Raw genomic sequence first — 15,930 nt, 5'->3', positions numbered from 1 at the left:
ACACACAGACACACACACACACACACACACACACACAGACAAACACACACACACACACACACACACACACAGACAAACACACACACACAGAGACACACACACACACACACACACACACACACACACACACTACAGTTAATCAGTACAGTGAAACTGTTTCATGCAGCAGAGTCACGGTGTTTGACTCTGACGTACGAGGACGATGATCCGTTCGTCTGTCGACGTCCAGTGAAACTTCTCTACTTGGATGTTTTGGTTCCGTCAGATTAATCATCTCCTGATGTTTGTGAGGATTCTGAAATCTTCCCAGAGAAGTTTCCATGTTTCTCTCTCTGGTCTCTCCCACTTCGCCTTCTCCTGCTCCACTCGCGGAGAGTTATTCACATTTAAAAGCCCAGAACCAAACAGCCACGCCTTGAATGGAAGAGGCCATTGATGCTGACGCTCGGGGGAAGAGAGAAGACCCATCTGAACCCTGCTCTCCACGTGAACCTCGCCCCGAGCGGCATGGACCTCCTGCTTCAGGAGGAGGAACCAGCCAGAGGAAGTGTCCTGCGCTTCACTCCGGGACCTGGGATCCGTCCAGGACGTTCACACAGAATCCAAGGGATGAGTCAGAAATCTGCAGCTTCCTCAAGCATCTCAAGTGTTTCCCTTGGGTTATTTTTAGGACGCCCCCCCTCCTCCCCTCCTCCTCCTGGGAACTCCGCCGGTCCGGCCCGGGACAGAGGAAGGGGAGTGGTTCTGTAGCTGCGAGGGGAAAACTTCAACAATGACTTCATTAACACGCTGCCCGACAGGAGCGGCACGACTGGACTCCGCCGCTCCGCTGCAACACTGGATCCTTGACTTTCCTCTGGGATCTAAACTGTCCCGCGACAACATGGACGTCTGCTGAAGTTCTCCTCGGAATCATGTTGATCACAAGTGAGTGTGTTCCGTCGCTGTGTTGATGGACAGGCAGATAATGAGGATCTCAGCTTTCCAATTCCGCCTGTTTTCATCTTTTTGATGACGATTGACAATCGTGGCTTGGAGACATTCATCAGGGAGATGACTGGTCGATTAGCGTAACGAGGTGTAAGTGATGAGGACCTGATTGATCCTTGATGAGGACAGAAGATGTCTGAGCTGCGTACAGACGCCCCCTGTGGTCGCGGGCGGAACTGACCAGTGACAGGTTTGTTCTTGATTCATGAGCCGGAGCAGGAATGTGCGTCGCTCCGCTCGGGACTGAGAGTTCTTTATCTTCGGAGTCCGTGGGCATGAAAACATCACGAGAACGGCTTTTGAATAAAGAATCTTTCTCTGTGAGGACGAGCGTAGGAAGAATCTCTGAATGTGCGTGGGTTACGTTCAACACCGCTGAAGACTGTGAATGCTGCGTCTTTGTAACACGTTTGATTCACGCCCACGCGTGTAGTGATACTCTACTGTATTTTAATGGTCTGTACATGATGTCACGACTGTTCCCTGTGTGGTGAAACGTCTCATCTGGTTGTTAACAAACTTTTCTTTATGGTTTGTTACTTCATAAAATATCTACGCGCGAAAAAGCGTTGAGGTTTGGAAACTCAAACTTACACGTGTTCGTTGGTTTTTAGTGCCAATTAATAATTCAACAGCTCCACAAAGAATTAATCCATCAGTCGATCAATCGACACTTCAACAAAAACACCAAATATTCATGAGTTCCAGCTTCTGAAGTGTGAGTAAATTTAATATGTTTGAGGATTCACCCTGAAGTCCAGGAACTTCATTCATATTGTATAAGTTCATAGATTAATTCTAAAAGACAAGACGTTGATTAAAGTCGGTTGATTGAGTTACAGTTAAACATTTGAAACGTCTTCATCCCGTCGAGTCTTTTCTCACATTGATTTGTCGTCTTCCTTCTTCCTTCAACTCGTCTTTTTGTTCTTCATCTGTAGTTAGAGACTTCGTCACTTCCCAGAATGCCTCTGTGAACAACCTCCGCCGCAGCCGACACTCGGCCTGGTTGCATCATGAAAAAGGAGATTTTCTCACCAAGGTGCAATGCATTGTGGGCCGTTTCCTGCTCGTCTCCTGCAGCAGTTGTCAGGGGTCGTTTTTAAATGGAGGTTTTCATTGGAGGATTTATTAAAAAGAGCTGGAACTTGATCACTTTATCTCCATGTGAGCAGATATTCGTAGGAACAGACCAAACAGGTCTCATGAATCACTTGGACTTGATTCAGCTCAATGCTCAAGAGGCTCATTGACGGTGAGAAGGTGAAACAGCTGCAGCCTCAGATTCACCTGGAGGAGAGAAGGTCCTGAAGAATTAACACCTGATTAATGACGTCAAGTCTTTCTCTCTAGGTTGGTTGGTTAGAGATCTGAGGTCTGAGGTGAATGTTTTTGTCCATCGTCCTGACTAAAGCCTTCGACAGTAGTTCGTATGGATCCCAGACTTTTCCTAGAATTCAACCTGGCTGGTCAGAGGAGGAACTTCTCAGTAGCTGTTGGCAGACGACCTGAAAAGACCTCAGGAGAATAAAAGAGAATAAAGAAACTCTCCCTCCGTGTGATGGGTGGACTTGGCCTGTCAAACTGTCAATCACAGACTTAACTCACGTTGTAATGAGAATCTACGAACTTCTCCACGTGACCACCAGGTGTCGCTGGCGAGCTGGAATCACTTCACGTCCACTTGACAGTGACGAGAGGACGGTGTCAGGATCATCTTCACTGTGACGGTGTCAGGGTCAAGTGAGGTCATGTGTCAGTCCCCACAATGAGACACAACTTCCATTTAAACTCGTCACTTCAGTGTAATTTGTGTAACCGGATTATCAGTAGACGTTGTGACCGAGTGTGACCTCGAGCTGGAGGTGTTGTTGTCGTTAGCAACAGACGGCACAATCCCAAAAACTCTTCTGAAATCAGAACTTACAGGTTCGTATCTCCCACGTTCACGGATCACAATCAGGAGAATCAAGTGTTATTGTTGGATATCGTCATCAGAGACATTATCAGAAGCTGCTTCCAGACGTCAAAATGTCAAGACTTCATTTTAACGAAGTTCACCTTCGACATGTGGAGATTTGTCTGCGTCATCGGGAACATTCCTGGAACCCGATGTTTCCTCACACGGGCTCAATCTGACATGTTCTGGAAGGTTCACGGAACTGTCTGGAATAGGATCCAGAAATGTCCACAGCAACATTAGTGGACACTTGTCACTTGTCCGGACTTCAGATCCTGTCGAACCGGTAGAAGCCCCTCCCCCAACGAGCCAATCGCCTTGTTGCACTGACGTGAGAGAAAGTGAAGTCGGACATTTTGGGGAAAAGTCAGATGAGACTGGTGCAGTTTTAATTTCCCTGTGAAGTGGAAAGTGTCAGTCATGGAGATGGAGGCCTGGTGTTACTGCGTGGAGGCGTTTTCAAGATGGCTGCCGAGTGGCGAGCGCCGGCCCGACAGGACGTTGGTATCACTTAAAGGATCCATCTCTACGCTTCCATCGACATGTGTGAACAAGGCTTTGTTCAACTCACTCACTCACTCAGCCAGACACTAGGGTTTAGGTATTCGTCCCTCCGTGACCGCAGACATCTCAACTTCCCCTTCCTGTGCAGACTGGACCGACGGGGGAAAACGATCTGAGAACTGGAATTTCGAGTGATTGTCCCTGAAGAAAGAACAACCAGCCTCATTTGTAGCGATGCAGTGAGTTGGTCCAGGTCACAAACACAAACGCTCCACCGAGCACGTAGAACCTCCCGTCCCAGGTTCTCCGGGCTCCACGCCGTCCGGAGCTTCCTGTCGCGAGCAGGGCGGAGCGGCCTGATCCACATCCACGTCTCTTATCGGTGCCCCGAGGGGCCGAATCACAACTTCCTCAGAGACGGAGTCGTGTGGAAAGGGAAGGGGCCCAGCAGCCACAGACAGATACCATCTCTCAGGAGAGCGGGTGTGCGACCAGACATTCAGCTGAAGGGTTGTCTTCACCTCTGACAGGTTCCTCGCTGGAGTCGTGATTCAGAGGTCACGAGGTCAAATGTGTGTGAGGCTGAACTCTGAGGAATGTGTCTGACTTCAGAGAATCACTGAAGCTCCTTGCTTCCTGTCCACATGGTTCTGACTAGCTGGTTCAATGAGACGCGGCTCCACGCTGGAGCAGGATTTCCTTCTTCTCAGCCCAGTTTGTTTTTTTATAATCAATCGCTCATCGCGTGTCGGCTGCTCCGACGTCATCCAGTCTCTTTGTTCACACGCTTCAGGATAAATACGTAACGATGCAAATTATGCAACCGCTGTTTCCTGCGTGACGACGCCTCGGAACGTCATTATCTTTGTGATATAACTCCCAACCTTTGTATTTCCTGTGATATGTGAGCTGGCTGCTAACGTGGCAGCGCGATCGTGTCCGAATCCTCCAGGATGTTTTGGCTTGATTTTCATTTCAATGCGAGGAAGTGCAGATGCGTCGTCCATCTGAATATAAAGTTATTGGTGTAGCAGCATAGCTAGCCTGTCTCTCTTAGCATGTGCCAGCTGTTCTTTTTATATCAGGACTGAGATGAACAAACACTTGATGGTAATTCGTGATATTGTGATAATATGTCGTCTCGGCTCGAGTCGTGGACGATGTCGTGAACTACGTGCGATCGCAGACGGATGTTCACGACTGCCGCTGCTTTTTGATGATGAAGTGTTTTATTAGTCTTTCTCCCTTTTGCAGCCTCGAAGATTCAGATAGTTCATCTTCAACACGCACACACCTCGTCAGGATCCTGTTTGTTTCTTTGGTTTTCTCTTTCAACTCCGTACAGCATCATCCATCTCCATCCACGACGGCCTCCAAGATGCTTCTGTTATTAATAATAATCACTCAGGTTCTGGCCGCAGGCTTCAGGACTGTGACCTCTCCTCCGACCTCTGAGCCGCCGTCGCCCGCAGCAGGATGTGAAGGCTCTTGAACGCAGACCCTCAAGTGATTTGTGAAACCGGAGGCGATGTCACTGTTGCCTCGCTGCGTTCGGGGCTCCGACTCCGCTACATTCACACAGAACCTCTCACGTCAAGTGGCGCCGGAACACAGGCTCAGGATATTCTTCCTCATTTCATCCTTATGGTGACGCGCCGCCTGCTCCTCACTCCTCCGTCAGTCTTTATTTCTGTCTTTTCCCGTCTGTCATTTTGAAGTTTGTCATATTCCTGACTCTTCCCGCCGGTGTTTACATATCTGGGCCATCTGCTCGGTTCACGCTGTCCCCGACCCCGGGCAGCTGGGAAGACAGAGAGACCTCATCACAGACAAGTTCCCATCCAGCTGTCGAGGGCATTTTTTGCAAACTTTTGAAAATCACAAAAATATAGATTGTGAATCAGATGCGTTTCATTCTCTCCGGGGGCGTGAACGAGGCGGCGGGAGGGAAACAACACGACCAGCGCACAGGAAGCGGTAGAAGAACCGATCCGTCACGGGCAAACTGCTGTTGTTGATCTGCGGTGGCGGTTAATGTCGGCCATATTTCACGCTGTCGGAATATGAGAATTCTCACCACGCCAGACGTGAAGAGAGCAGCTCGGAGGTTTCAGAGACTCCTCCTCTTCTGTCGTAACGAAGGATCTTCAGCTTCCACGTAATGAAGTCAACAGGTTCATTTCAAGAAAAGATTTCATTCTAACCACAGACAAACTATCTCTGTGACTCTGAACTGAATCCGTTTCCGTTGGCGTCGGCAGTTTCCACGGCGACAGCCTCGGAGAGAGAGGATGAAGAGGAGGGGAACTCTTCCTCACTCTCTGCCAATTAGCAGTAATTAAAATGGCCTCTTCCAGGAGGCACCGATAATTAATAACCTGTTTGTTTCTGCCTCCAGTTTTTTCTCTCTCCCTGTTTTTTTCTCTCTGAACCCGAATGCAAATGTAATTTAACTTCATAAACAGACGACTGATTAAGTGTAAATATTTGCCCTCTTAAAGCGGGCGGAGCATGAAGTGATTATAATTGAATCAAACGATGTTTTTTTTCTCCTTCTCGCTGTTTGCAGAGATTGAAGCGAAGGAGGCCTGCGATTGGCTGCGAGCGGCCGGCTTCCCTCAGTACGTGCAATTATTCAAAGGTAAATATGAGGCTGTTAATGTCAAATCCAGCCTGAGAGGAAACAGATTGAATACAAACAATGTCTCGTGTGCGTCAGACTGCAGGTTCCCCGTCGACGTGGAGCAGGCGACGCTCGATCACCACTTCCTGGACAAGGACGCGCTCGACTCGCTCGGCAGGTAACGAGGACGCAAAACTGTATATAAGACACGAGGCCTTCGGTTCTGCTGTTGAACTGGATTATATGACAGTTGTATAACACTTTGTGTAGAGTAAATCTATTTATATATTGATTCATTTACTCTGTAGATTATTCCCAGGTCTTATTATTCATTATTATTCTCTGTCATCGTACAGTAGGACGCAGCAGCAGCAGCTAACCGCTCCTTCTCTCTTCTTCCTCCTTCAGGAGATTAAACACTTTGAACAAATGTGTGCAGATGAGGCTGGAGCCGCGGAGAGCGAAACGCAGGGTGAGAGACAAACAGCAGGACCAAGTCCAAGATCAAGAAAAGACAACGCTGAAGAGAAATGATCTTCGAGTGACATGAAAGTGTCTTGTCTCTTTCGTCTTCTTGCAGGGAGACGACGGCGACGAGGGCGACTTGTGCGCCATCAGCCCCAACTGGAGCTACGACAGGCGGACGCAGCGATGGCGACGCCGCGACTCCGCCGTGCCGACCGGAGCCCAAGACGTGTCCCTGTGTGACGTCTGCTCCATCCGCAGCTGCAGCAGCGCCGACAGCGACGGACCTGCTGCCGTGGCGACCGCCGGCACCACGGACGAGCAGGAGACCAGCAGGAGCTCGTCCCGCTGCTCCTCCACGAACAAGACCCCCTCCCCGGACACCTCCTTCAGCGGACCCCCCTCCCCCGGAGACAGTGGAGGACGGTCGTCCTCCGTGAGTCTGGAGACGGACGGCTGCTTCCCAGACAGACCGCCCAGGAGGAAGTGCACCGGGCTGCTGAGGAAGATGGAGAAACTGAGGCTGTTGCCCTCTGGTCACAGCGGCAGTCGGGCCCGACGTGTCATCAGCGGGCCGGTTCTGATCCAGGACGACCAGCCAGCGAGGTGAGGGTCAGGGGCTGTCACCTTAGAACAAGCCAGAAGGTTTCATCTCAAACAATCTCTTTGCCTCCAGCCTGCAGGGTCGACCCGACAGCCGGGCGTCGTCCTCGCCCTCGTCTCCTCACAGCAGCAGCAGCAGCAGCAGCAGCAGCCAATCAGAGAGCAGCAGCACCGTCAGCACCCCGAGCCCCGTCACCCGGGTCAGGAGTAACTGCAAACGCTCCAACAGCGGCGTCGGAGTCGGTGGTGAAACGACCCGTGACAACCAGAACCACACGGGGTCAGAGGTCGGTCCTAAAGGTCGAGGCTACAGAATCACTAGAAAACAAACTAATATCTTACTAATATTTTGTTCCTTGCTGCTGGTAGAACTTCAGGAACCAGCTGAACAGCAGCAGTCAGGAGAATCTGGTCTTCCACATCCCCCACGGACACAAACCCGGGACCTTCCCCACCTCCCTCGCTCACAAACACACCTCGCCGCGCCCCGTCATCGACAACACCACCTCCGTCAACTGGAGGACCGGCAGCTTCCACGGTTACCGCGCGGCAAACAGTCGGCGCCGGGACCCGTCGTCAGCCGCCGCCGTCCTCAGCCCGCTCGCCGTGCCGGACCACCGGATGAGCATCTACGACAACGTGCCCGACGACCGGACGGGGGAGGGGCCAGAGGTGAGTCTGACTGTTACTGCTCTCTCATTGGTTTATTCACTTGGTACATTCCACATGTACATTCCACATGACGTCACCAGCTCAAGATTTTAGTTTCATGCTTCGTCCATCTTCATTCACGGTCGATGGTACAAACATGATTCAAAAGATTCCCCAGTAGTTGTTGGGCTTCTCAACAAAGCGTCTGGTGACACCACGGATGAATGAGTAGCTCGTCCTCCTGATGCGTAGACAGAAAGTGGATCAGGACAAACCAGGAGAGTTGCTCCAGAACGTGTGTGCGTCATGTTTTCATATAAAATCCCAGGGACTCTGAGATTGAATTGCTTCGTCGTCTTCTAAGTGAATTGCTGAAGTGCAGGTGACCTCTGCTGAAGGTCGTCTGGTCGGCGGACGAGTGGCTTCAAAGACCGTCGCTTATATTCTCTTTGTTCCTCATCGACACGAGCCTGTTAAATGTTAAATGGAGGAGATTTGTTCCGGAGCGACAGATAAACAAGGAACAGTAAAACACAGACATCTGTCGACTTCCGTAAAAAAAGTTTTACACAATGTTTAACTAATGAAAAACAGCTTCTTACATCCAAAATAAGACGGAGAGGAGGACGAGGCGCTCGTCTCCCTTTCTACTGAAACTTAAGAATAAAATCCACTGAAAAAACCCTGCAGGTAATCTGGTGGAGGATGTTGACTCTGCTCAGCTCGGCTCCATATGAAGCCAGAAATCATTCTGTGAGTGCTCTCATATCAAATCCCCTTTTTCGATTGGACCTCTGACAGCTGATATGAATCACTGGGATTCAGACGTTTCTGCTTTTTAATAGAGGAGGGGCAGTTTGAAGATTAGCCATGGAAATAATAAATATAATGGACATTGACTCTCTTGAGTCGTGTGGTTTAATGAACCAGTTCCTCGTTCGTCCAAAACTCACGTAGAGCAACAAAAACCTAAAATGAACATTATCAGTCGACCGGAACAACAATATCTTTAAATTCCTTCTATAAAACCCATAACCTCCATTAAAAAACTGAACGGTGCTTCGTGGATTTTTTATTTTATTTGAATCTGACGCACGTCTGTCGTAACGGAGAAGTTTGTCCCGTATTAAAACCACGAGGGACGTTGTGTCTTTTCTGCCTCGACTGGTTTTCTTATTAAACCGTTCCTCCCTCAGGTGAGTCGTCTGCTGGCGGGCGAAGACGTCTTCTCGGCTCTGGACAGCGTCCTGGAGCGGATCAGCGACCTCCAGCAACTCGTCTCCACCTGGTCGGAGAGTCTGTCCGGGGACGACGGTCCGAGAGGCTCCTCCTCCTCCTCCTCCTCCTCCTCCTCCTCCTCCTCTTCGTCGTCTTCCTCTTCTTGCACCCAGAACTCACCTGCCTCCCCGAGCCACATCCACCTGGAGGTGCAGCATCCGGAGGAGGAAGAGGAGGAAGAGGAGGAGGAGGAGGAGGAAGAGGAGGAGGAGGAGGAGGAGGAGGAGGCTCAGGTGAACGGTGAGGAGCCAAAGTCAAGATCACCACGACCGAGGAGCAGGTGAGGAAGTTCAGGACGTAATGCTAGAAATGAAAATTGCAATTCCAATCAAGCTTTAATATTTGTAGAACAAACATTTGCCTTCAGAAATAAAACTCAAAGTGCTTCAGAAGAGTTGGTTAAAAGAAATAAATCAGTCTCGTGAAAAAAAGGGGTCGACACAAACTCAGAATTCAGGTGGAGGAAATACAAAGTGACTGGGAAGTAAATAATGAGGAGGATGAGACGTCAACCAGAGCAAGAGTGAAGTTGTTGGGAGGTGAAATGGTTTTAAATACATTTTTAAAGATTTGTTTCATCTTGGACCTTCTGTTGTTGGAGCTAAATTATTTAAAAAAATGAAACGTTATCATTTTGTTGATCTCTGACTGTTCATGTAGCCGTCAACTCACAGGTTGAACAAACCTTAGCATGTTCACTACCCCTTGTCATGCTAACAGGTTAAACTCTTTATGCTAAACGCCACATTGATATTTACCTGTAAACATGTCAACCAGAGTTGAGAGGAAATAAGTGACAGTCATCACAGTAATCCTCCTCTTCTACCAGTCAACTCTCTTTTTTCACGTTATCTCGTTTATCAAAGTAAAGTCAATGTAAACTTGGTGGTTTCAGACTTTGGGCTTCACTGATTGAACATCATTCATTGGTTCACTCAGCTGCTCTGGTCCCTGTTGTTCCATCAGAGCGAGTCGGCAGCTGCACTGGTCCAGCGAGCAGAGTCTTCCCTCGCTGACCTGCGGCCCGGCGCTGGACCACCAGTCCGTCTCCCAGTTCCTCCAGATGCAGAAACTGTCGCTGCTCAAACTCACCGCTCTGATGGACAAACACTCGCCGTGCAGCAAGCAGGGCTGGAACTGGTAAGACCGACCGGAGGGGGAGGACGGGGGGGGGGGGAGGAGGAGGAGGACACAGGTGTGAGGAGAGGAGGGGAGGAGGAGGAGGAGGAGGGGAGGAGGAGGAGGAGGACGCAGGGGGGGGGGGAGGAGGACGCAGGGAGGAGGAGGAAGAGGAGGAGGAAGAGGAGGAGGACGGAGGAGGAGGACGGGGGGGGGGGGAGGAGAGGAGGAGAGGGGGGAGGAGAGGAGGAGAGGAGGGGGGAGGAGGAGAGGAGGGGGAGGGGAGGAGGAGAGGGGAGGAGGGGGGAGGGGGAGGAAGGGGGGGGTGGAGGAGAGGAGGGGGGAGGAGGCAGGGAGGAGGAGGAAGAGGAGGAGGGGTGGAGAGGAGGAGGAGGGGGAGGAGAGGAGGGGGGAGGAGGAGGACGCAGGTGGGAGGGGGGAGGAGGAGGAGAGGAGGGGGGGAGGAGGACGCAGGGAGGAGGAGGCAGGTGGGAGGGGGAGGAGAGGAGGGGGGAGGAGGAGGAGGAGGCAGGTGGGAGGAGAGGAGGGGGGAGGAGGAGGGGAGGAGGAGGAGGAGGCAGGTGGGGGGAGGAAGAGGAGGAGGACGGAGGAGGAGGAGGAGAGGGGGGGAGGAGGAGGACGCAGGGGGGAGGAGGAAGAGGAGGAGGAGGAAGAGGAGGACGCAGGGGGGGGAGGAGGAGGAGGAGGAGGAGGAGGACGCAGGTGGGAGGGGGAGGAGAGGAGGAGGGGGGAGGAGGAGGGGAGGAGGAGGAGGAGGAGGAGGAGAGGAGGGGGAGGAGGAGGAGGAAGAGGAGGAGGACGGAGGAGGAGGAGGCAGGTGGGAGGGGGAGGAGAGGAGGGGGGAGGAGGAGGAGGAGGCAGGTGGGAGGAGAGGAGGGGGGAGGAGGAGGGGAGGAGGAGGAGGAGGCAGGTGGGGGGAGGAAGAGGAGGAGGACGGAGGAGGAGGAGGAGAGGGGGGGAGGAGGAGGAGGAAGAGGAGGAGGACGGAGGAGGAGGAGGCAGGTGGGAGGGGGAGGAGAGGAGGGGGGAGGAGGAGGAGGAGGCAGGTGGGAGGAGAGGAGGGGGGAGGAGGAGGGGAGGAGGAGGAGGAGGCAGGTGGGGGGAGGAAGAGGAGGAGGACGGAGGAGGAGGAGGAGAGGGGGGGAGGAGGAGGACGCAGGGGGGAGGAGGAAGAGGAGGAGGAGGAAGAGGAGGACGCAGGGGGGGGAGGAGGAGGAGGAGGAGGAGGAGGACGCAGGTGGGAGGGGGAGGAGAGGAGGAGGGGGGAGGAGGAGGGGAGGAGGAGGAGGAGGAGGAGGAGAGGAGGGGGAGGAGGAGGAGGAAGAGGAGGAGGACGGAGGAGGAGGAGGCAGGTGGGAGGGGGAGGAGAGGAGGGGGGAGGAGGAGGAGGAGGCAGGTGGGAGGAGAGGAGGGGGGAGGAGGAGGGGAGGAGGAGGAGGAGGCAGGTGGGGGGAGGAAGAGGAGGAGGACGGAGGAGGAGGAGGAGAGGGGGGGAGGAGGAGGAGGAAGAGGAGGAGGACGGAGGAGGAGGAGGCAGGTGGGAGGGGGAGGAGAGGAGGGGGGAGGAGGAGGAGGAGGCAGGTGGGAGGAGAGGAGGGGGGAGGAGGAGGGGAGGAGGAGGAGGAGGCAGGTGGGGGGAGGAAGAGGAGGAGGACGGAGGAGGAGGAGGAGAGGGGGGGAGGAGGAGGACGCAGGGGGGAGGAGGAAGAGGAGGAGGAGGAAGAGGAGGACGCAGGGGGGGGAGGAGGAGGAGGAGGAGGAGGAGGACGCAGGTGGGAGGGGGAGGAGAGGAGGAGGGGGGAGGAGGAGGGGAGGAGGAGGAGGAGGAGGAGGAGAGGAGGGGGAGGAGGAGGGGGAGGAGGAGGGGAGGAGGAGGAGGAGGACGCAGGTGGGAGGGGGAAGAGGAGGAGAGGAGGGGGAGGAGGAGAGGAGGGGGAGGAGGAGGACGCAGGTGGGAGGGGGAGGAGAGGAGGGGGGGAGGAGGAGGGGAGGAGGAGGAGGAGGAGGCAGGTGGGAGGAGAGGAGGGGGGAGGAGGCAGGTGGGGGGAGGAAGAGGAGGAGGACGGAGGAGGAGGAGGAGAGGGGGGGGAGGAGGAGGACGCAGGGGGGAGGACGAAGAGGAGGAGGAGGAAGAGGAGGACGCGGGTGGGAGGGGGAGGAGAGGAGGGGGGGAGGAGGAGGGGAGGAGGAGGAGGAGGAGAGGAGGGGGAGGAGGAGGGGGGGGAGGCAGTATATAAATATTTCAGGAAGCCTATTTACAAAATTCCTTCATGACTCGTGTCTCAGAGCTTCAACACATCAGGAACAAACTGAAGCGTCGTATTCAACAGGACGTAGAAACATGAGACTCACTCGGTCCGTCCACCTCATGTGACTGTATCTGACTCTTACATGTTCAGTTCCTGTGAAGACGTTCTTCTGAATATTACTCTGCAGCTTCTTAATATTTCAATGTTGAAACATCAGTCGGTCGATCTCACGAACGTCCGCACAGTGAATGTGAAGCTCGTTGTTCGTCACGTTTACCGTCTTTGTACAGGTTCATATTTACTGTACAACATCTGAATATCCCTCAATTCAACTCTTGAACCAAACGTAACCTAGTTTAAATCTGCACATCTCATCCCAGAATCCTCTCTGGCAGCAGAGTTTAAATCCCACGCCGGGACGCCGAGGGTACGAAGGAACCCTCCCGGGGGGAAGTTGTTGGACGAAGTTGTTGGACGAAGTTGTTGGACGAAGTTGTTGGACGAAGTTGTTGGACGAAGTTGTTGGACGGAGTTGTTGGACGAAGTTGTTGGACGAAGTTGTTGGACGAAGTTGTTGGACGGAGTTGTTGGACGGAGTTGTTGGACGAAGTTGTTGGACAAAGTTGTTGGACGAAGTTGTTGGACGGAGTTGTTGGACGAAGTTGTTGGACGGTCGAGCACCAACATCTTCTGTCTTCACGGCGCTCGATGATCGACAGGCGACGACTTAATGGGATCAGTGTTTTGCCTCCTACAACATGTTTTCCTGGAATAAACCTTCTCTCTCAATCCAGCAGATTTAAAACATGAAATATTCGGCGTGTTTCCTCTGCAGGAGACACTTGTATTAGTTTGACCTCCTCTGAATCAACACGACCTGCCGGGTTTGTTCAGCTCTCGTAGAGAACAGACGCAGATTCAGGCTGAATGTGGCAACAGAGAAACTTCTCTTCAAGGACATTAGTCTTTAGTTGTCAGGATCAGATGTCGAGCTCGTTGAGTTTAAACTTTCAAACTGCTTCGTTTTACGGAGTTTAAACTTCCGTCAGTCACATGAAGGAGAAGGAAGCGAGAGCTTCATATTACTGAGGATCCATCAGAGACGTCGTGCTCCGGTGTCTTTGTTCGTTTTGGCGTTGGGAGATTTCTCCTGTAAACCTGATTCCTCGTCCGAGTGGCGACGCGACCGAGTTCATGCTGCAATTGTTTTTGACAAGAAAATAGTGTAAGTGCTTTGGTAGCAGAGCAGAGGGATGATATGATGACATCATGACGACATTGTGACGTCGTGACGTCGTGACATCGTGAGGTCGTGAAATCAGGACGTCGTGACATCATGACGTCGTGACATCGTGACATCATGACGTCGTGACATCTTGACATCATGACTTCGTGACATCGTGACATTATAACATCATGACATCGTGACATCATGACATTGTGACATTTTAACATCATGACATCGTGACATCATGACATCATGACGTCTGAACGTCGTGACATCAGGACATCATGACATCGTGACATCATGACGTCTGAACGTCGTGACATCAGGACATCAGGACATCATGACATCGTGACATCGTGACGTCGTGACGTCGTGACGTCCTGACGTCGTGACGTCGTGACGTCGTGACGTCGTGACATCGTGACATCGTGACATCATGACATCGTGACATCATGACGTCTGAACGTCGTGACATCAGGACATCATGACATCATGACATCGTGACATCGTGACGTCGTGACGTCCTGACGTCGTGACGTCGTGACATCCTGACGTCCTGACGTCGTGACGTCGTGACGTCGTGACATCGTGACATCGTGACATCGTGACATCGTGACATCGTGACATCGTGACATCGTGACATCATGACATCTTGACATCGTGACATCGTGACATCGTGACATCGTGACATCATGACATCGTGACATCGTGACATCGTGACATCATGACATCATGACATCTTGACATCGTGACATCGTGACGTCGTGACGTCATGCCATCGTGACGTCGTGACATCATGACGTCGTGACATCGTGACGTCGTGACGTCGTGACATCACGAACTCCTTCAGCGATCACAAGGGGAATTCTCAAATCTAAATCTCATCCAATTTTTTTCATGTGGCTCAGATTTCTTCCTTCAAAAGAAAACAAATGCGAGCGTTTTCTCTTGACACCACACAGATGATAAACTCCCAGGATGTCGTCAGAAATATTTTTGAGCGTTCATTAATATCCAGAACTTCTCCGCGCGGTTCCAGTTAACGTTGTATGATCGTGTCCTAATCGACGCGCGTCGCCTGCAGGACTGTTCCCAAACCCCCGAGGAAGAAGGCGATGGAGGTGAAAGGCCGGCGAGTGTTCGGCGTTCCCCTGCTCCTCAGCGTCCAGCAGACCGGAGAGCCGCTTCCCCCCAGCATCCTCCGAGCCCTGGTCCACCTGAGGACCAGCTGCCTGGACCAGGTACTGACTCACCACCGTCTGACCGGACAGAACCTTCGTCCAGGGAATCACCAGAACCTTTTCCTTCTCTCAGGTGGGTCTCTTCCGGAAGTCGGGGGTGAAGTCTCGTATCCAGTTCCTCCGCGAGATGGTGGAGTCCGACCCCGATGGCGTTTCCTTCGACGGTCAGTCGGCCTTCGACGTCGCCGACATGGTGAAGCAGTTCTTCAGAGACCTGCCCGAGCCCGTCTTCACCAGCACACTGTGCGAGTCCTTCCTCCACATCTACCAATGTGAGACATCACGTTTCAGTTTACACCTTCACAATAACCTTCATCAGAAAATGGAATATATCAGCTGTTCGGACTTTTTGAAAATGTGGAAATATGACCCCTGATGTTTTAATTGCCACCAACAGATCAGTAGCTCACAAACTAAATCTCGTTTTCAAATAACAAACATGCTATTATTTTTCACGTATATTTTTTAGTATTCGCAGGATGCTAATTTAGTAATCTGTAAATACAAACATATTCTACTACAATAATAAATTAGCCTGCTCAAGCACGGCATGGTATCAACCAATACGCTAACCGTTAGCCTGTTTGCTAAACACATTTGTATTAGCACTCGCAGCTGTTGTGATTGGTGGTTTGAGTTACTTCCTCATTGGCGATGTCGTGTTAATGCAGCTCGTCGGTTGAGTGTCACAGTGTTAGCTCAGCTGAGCGGTTCAGTTTCTGTGAATAATATATCTATTATGATTTACATCCATTTTTTCTTCAAACTCTCTCTCTCAGATTTCCCCAAGGACCAGCAGCTGGTCGCCGCCCAGGCGGCCATCTTGCTGCTCCCTGACGAGAACAGGGCGGCGCTGCGGACGCTGCTCTTCTTCCTGCGCGACGTGGTCGCCTGCGTGGACGAGAACCAGATGACTCCGACCAACATCGCCGTCTGCCTGGCGCCGTCGCTCTTCCACCTCAACACGCTGAAGAGAGACGACGCCGCCGCAGCGAGGC

General features: G+C 52.3%; 1 protein-coding gene across 1 annotated transcript in view; it reads left to right on the top strand.

Annotated features, from left to right (window-relative positions):
- Nucleotides 1-15,930, top strand: part of si:dkeyp-23e4.3 (rho GTPase-activating protein 7) — a 50,156-nt gene that overhangs the window by 31,212 nt on the left and 3,014 nt on the right. The window contains exons 3-13 of the mRNA XM_047330537.1: nt 6,024-6,095; nt 6,174-6,255; nt 6,486-6,549; nt 6,658-7,148; nt 7,219-7,432; nt 7,515-7,817; nt 8,993-9,354; nt 10,041-10,214; nt 14,776-14,932; nt 15,006-15,204; nt 15,712-15,928. Of these exons, the coding sequence (XP_047186493.1) occupies nt 6,024-6,095; nt 6,174-6,255; nt 6,486-6,549; nt 6,658-7,148; nt 7,219-7,432; nt 7,515-7,817; nt 8,993-9,354; nt 10,041-10,214; nt 14,776-14,932; nt 15,006-15,204; nt 15,712-15,928 (2,335 nt within the window). The remainder of the gene's footprint in view (nt 1-6,023; nt 6,096-6,173; nt 6,256-6,485; nt 6,550-6,657; nt 7,149-7,218; nt 7,433-7,514; nt 7,818-8,992; nt 9,355-10,040; nt 10,215-14,775; nt 14,933-15,005; nt 15,205-15,711; nt 15,929-15,930) is intronic.

Source organism: Scophthalmus maximus, chromosome 2 (assembly GCF_022379125.1).
Source record: "Scophthalmus maximus strain ysfricsl-2021 chromosome 2, ASM2237912v1, whole genome shotgun sequence".
NCBI classification, from domain to species: Eukaryota; Metazoa; Chordata; class Actinopteri; order Pleuronectiformes; family Scophthalmidae; genus Scophthalmus; species Scophthalmus maximus.
Note: the sequence above shows the minus strand (reverse complement) of the source record. Positions and strands in the feature narration are given on the sequence as shown.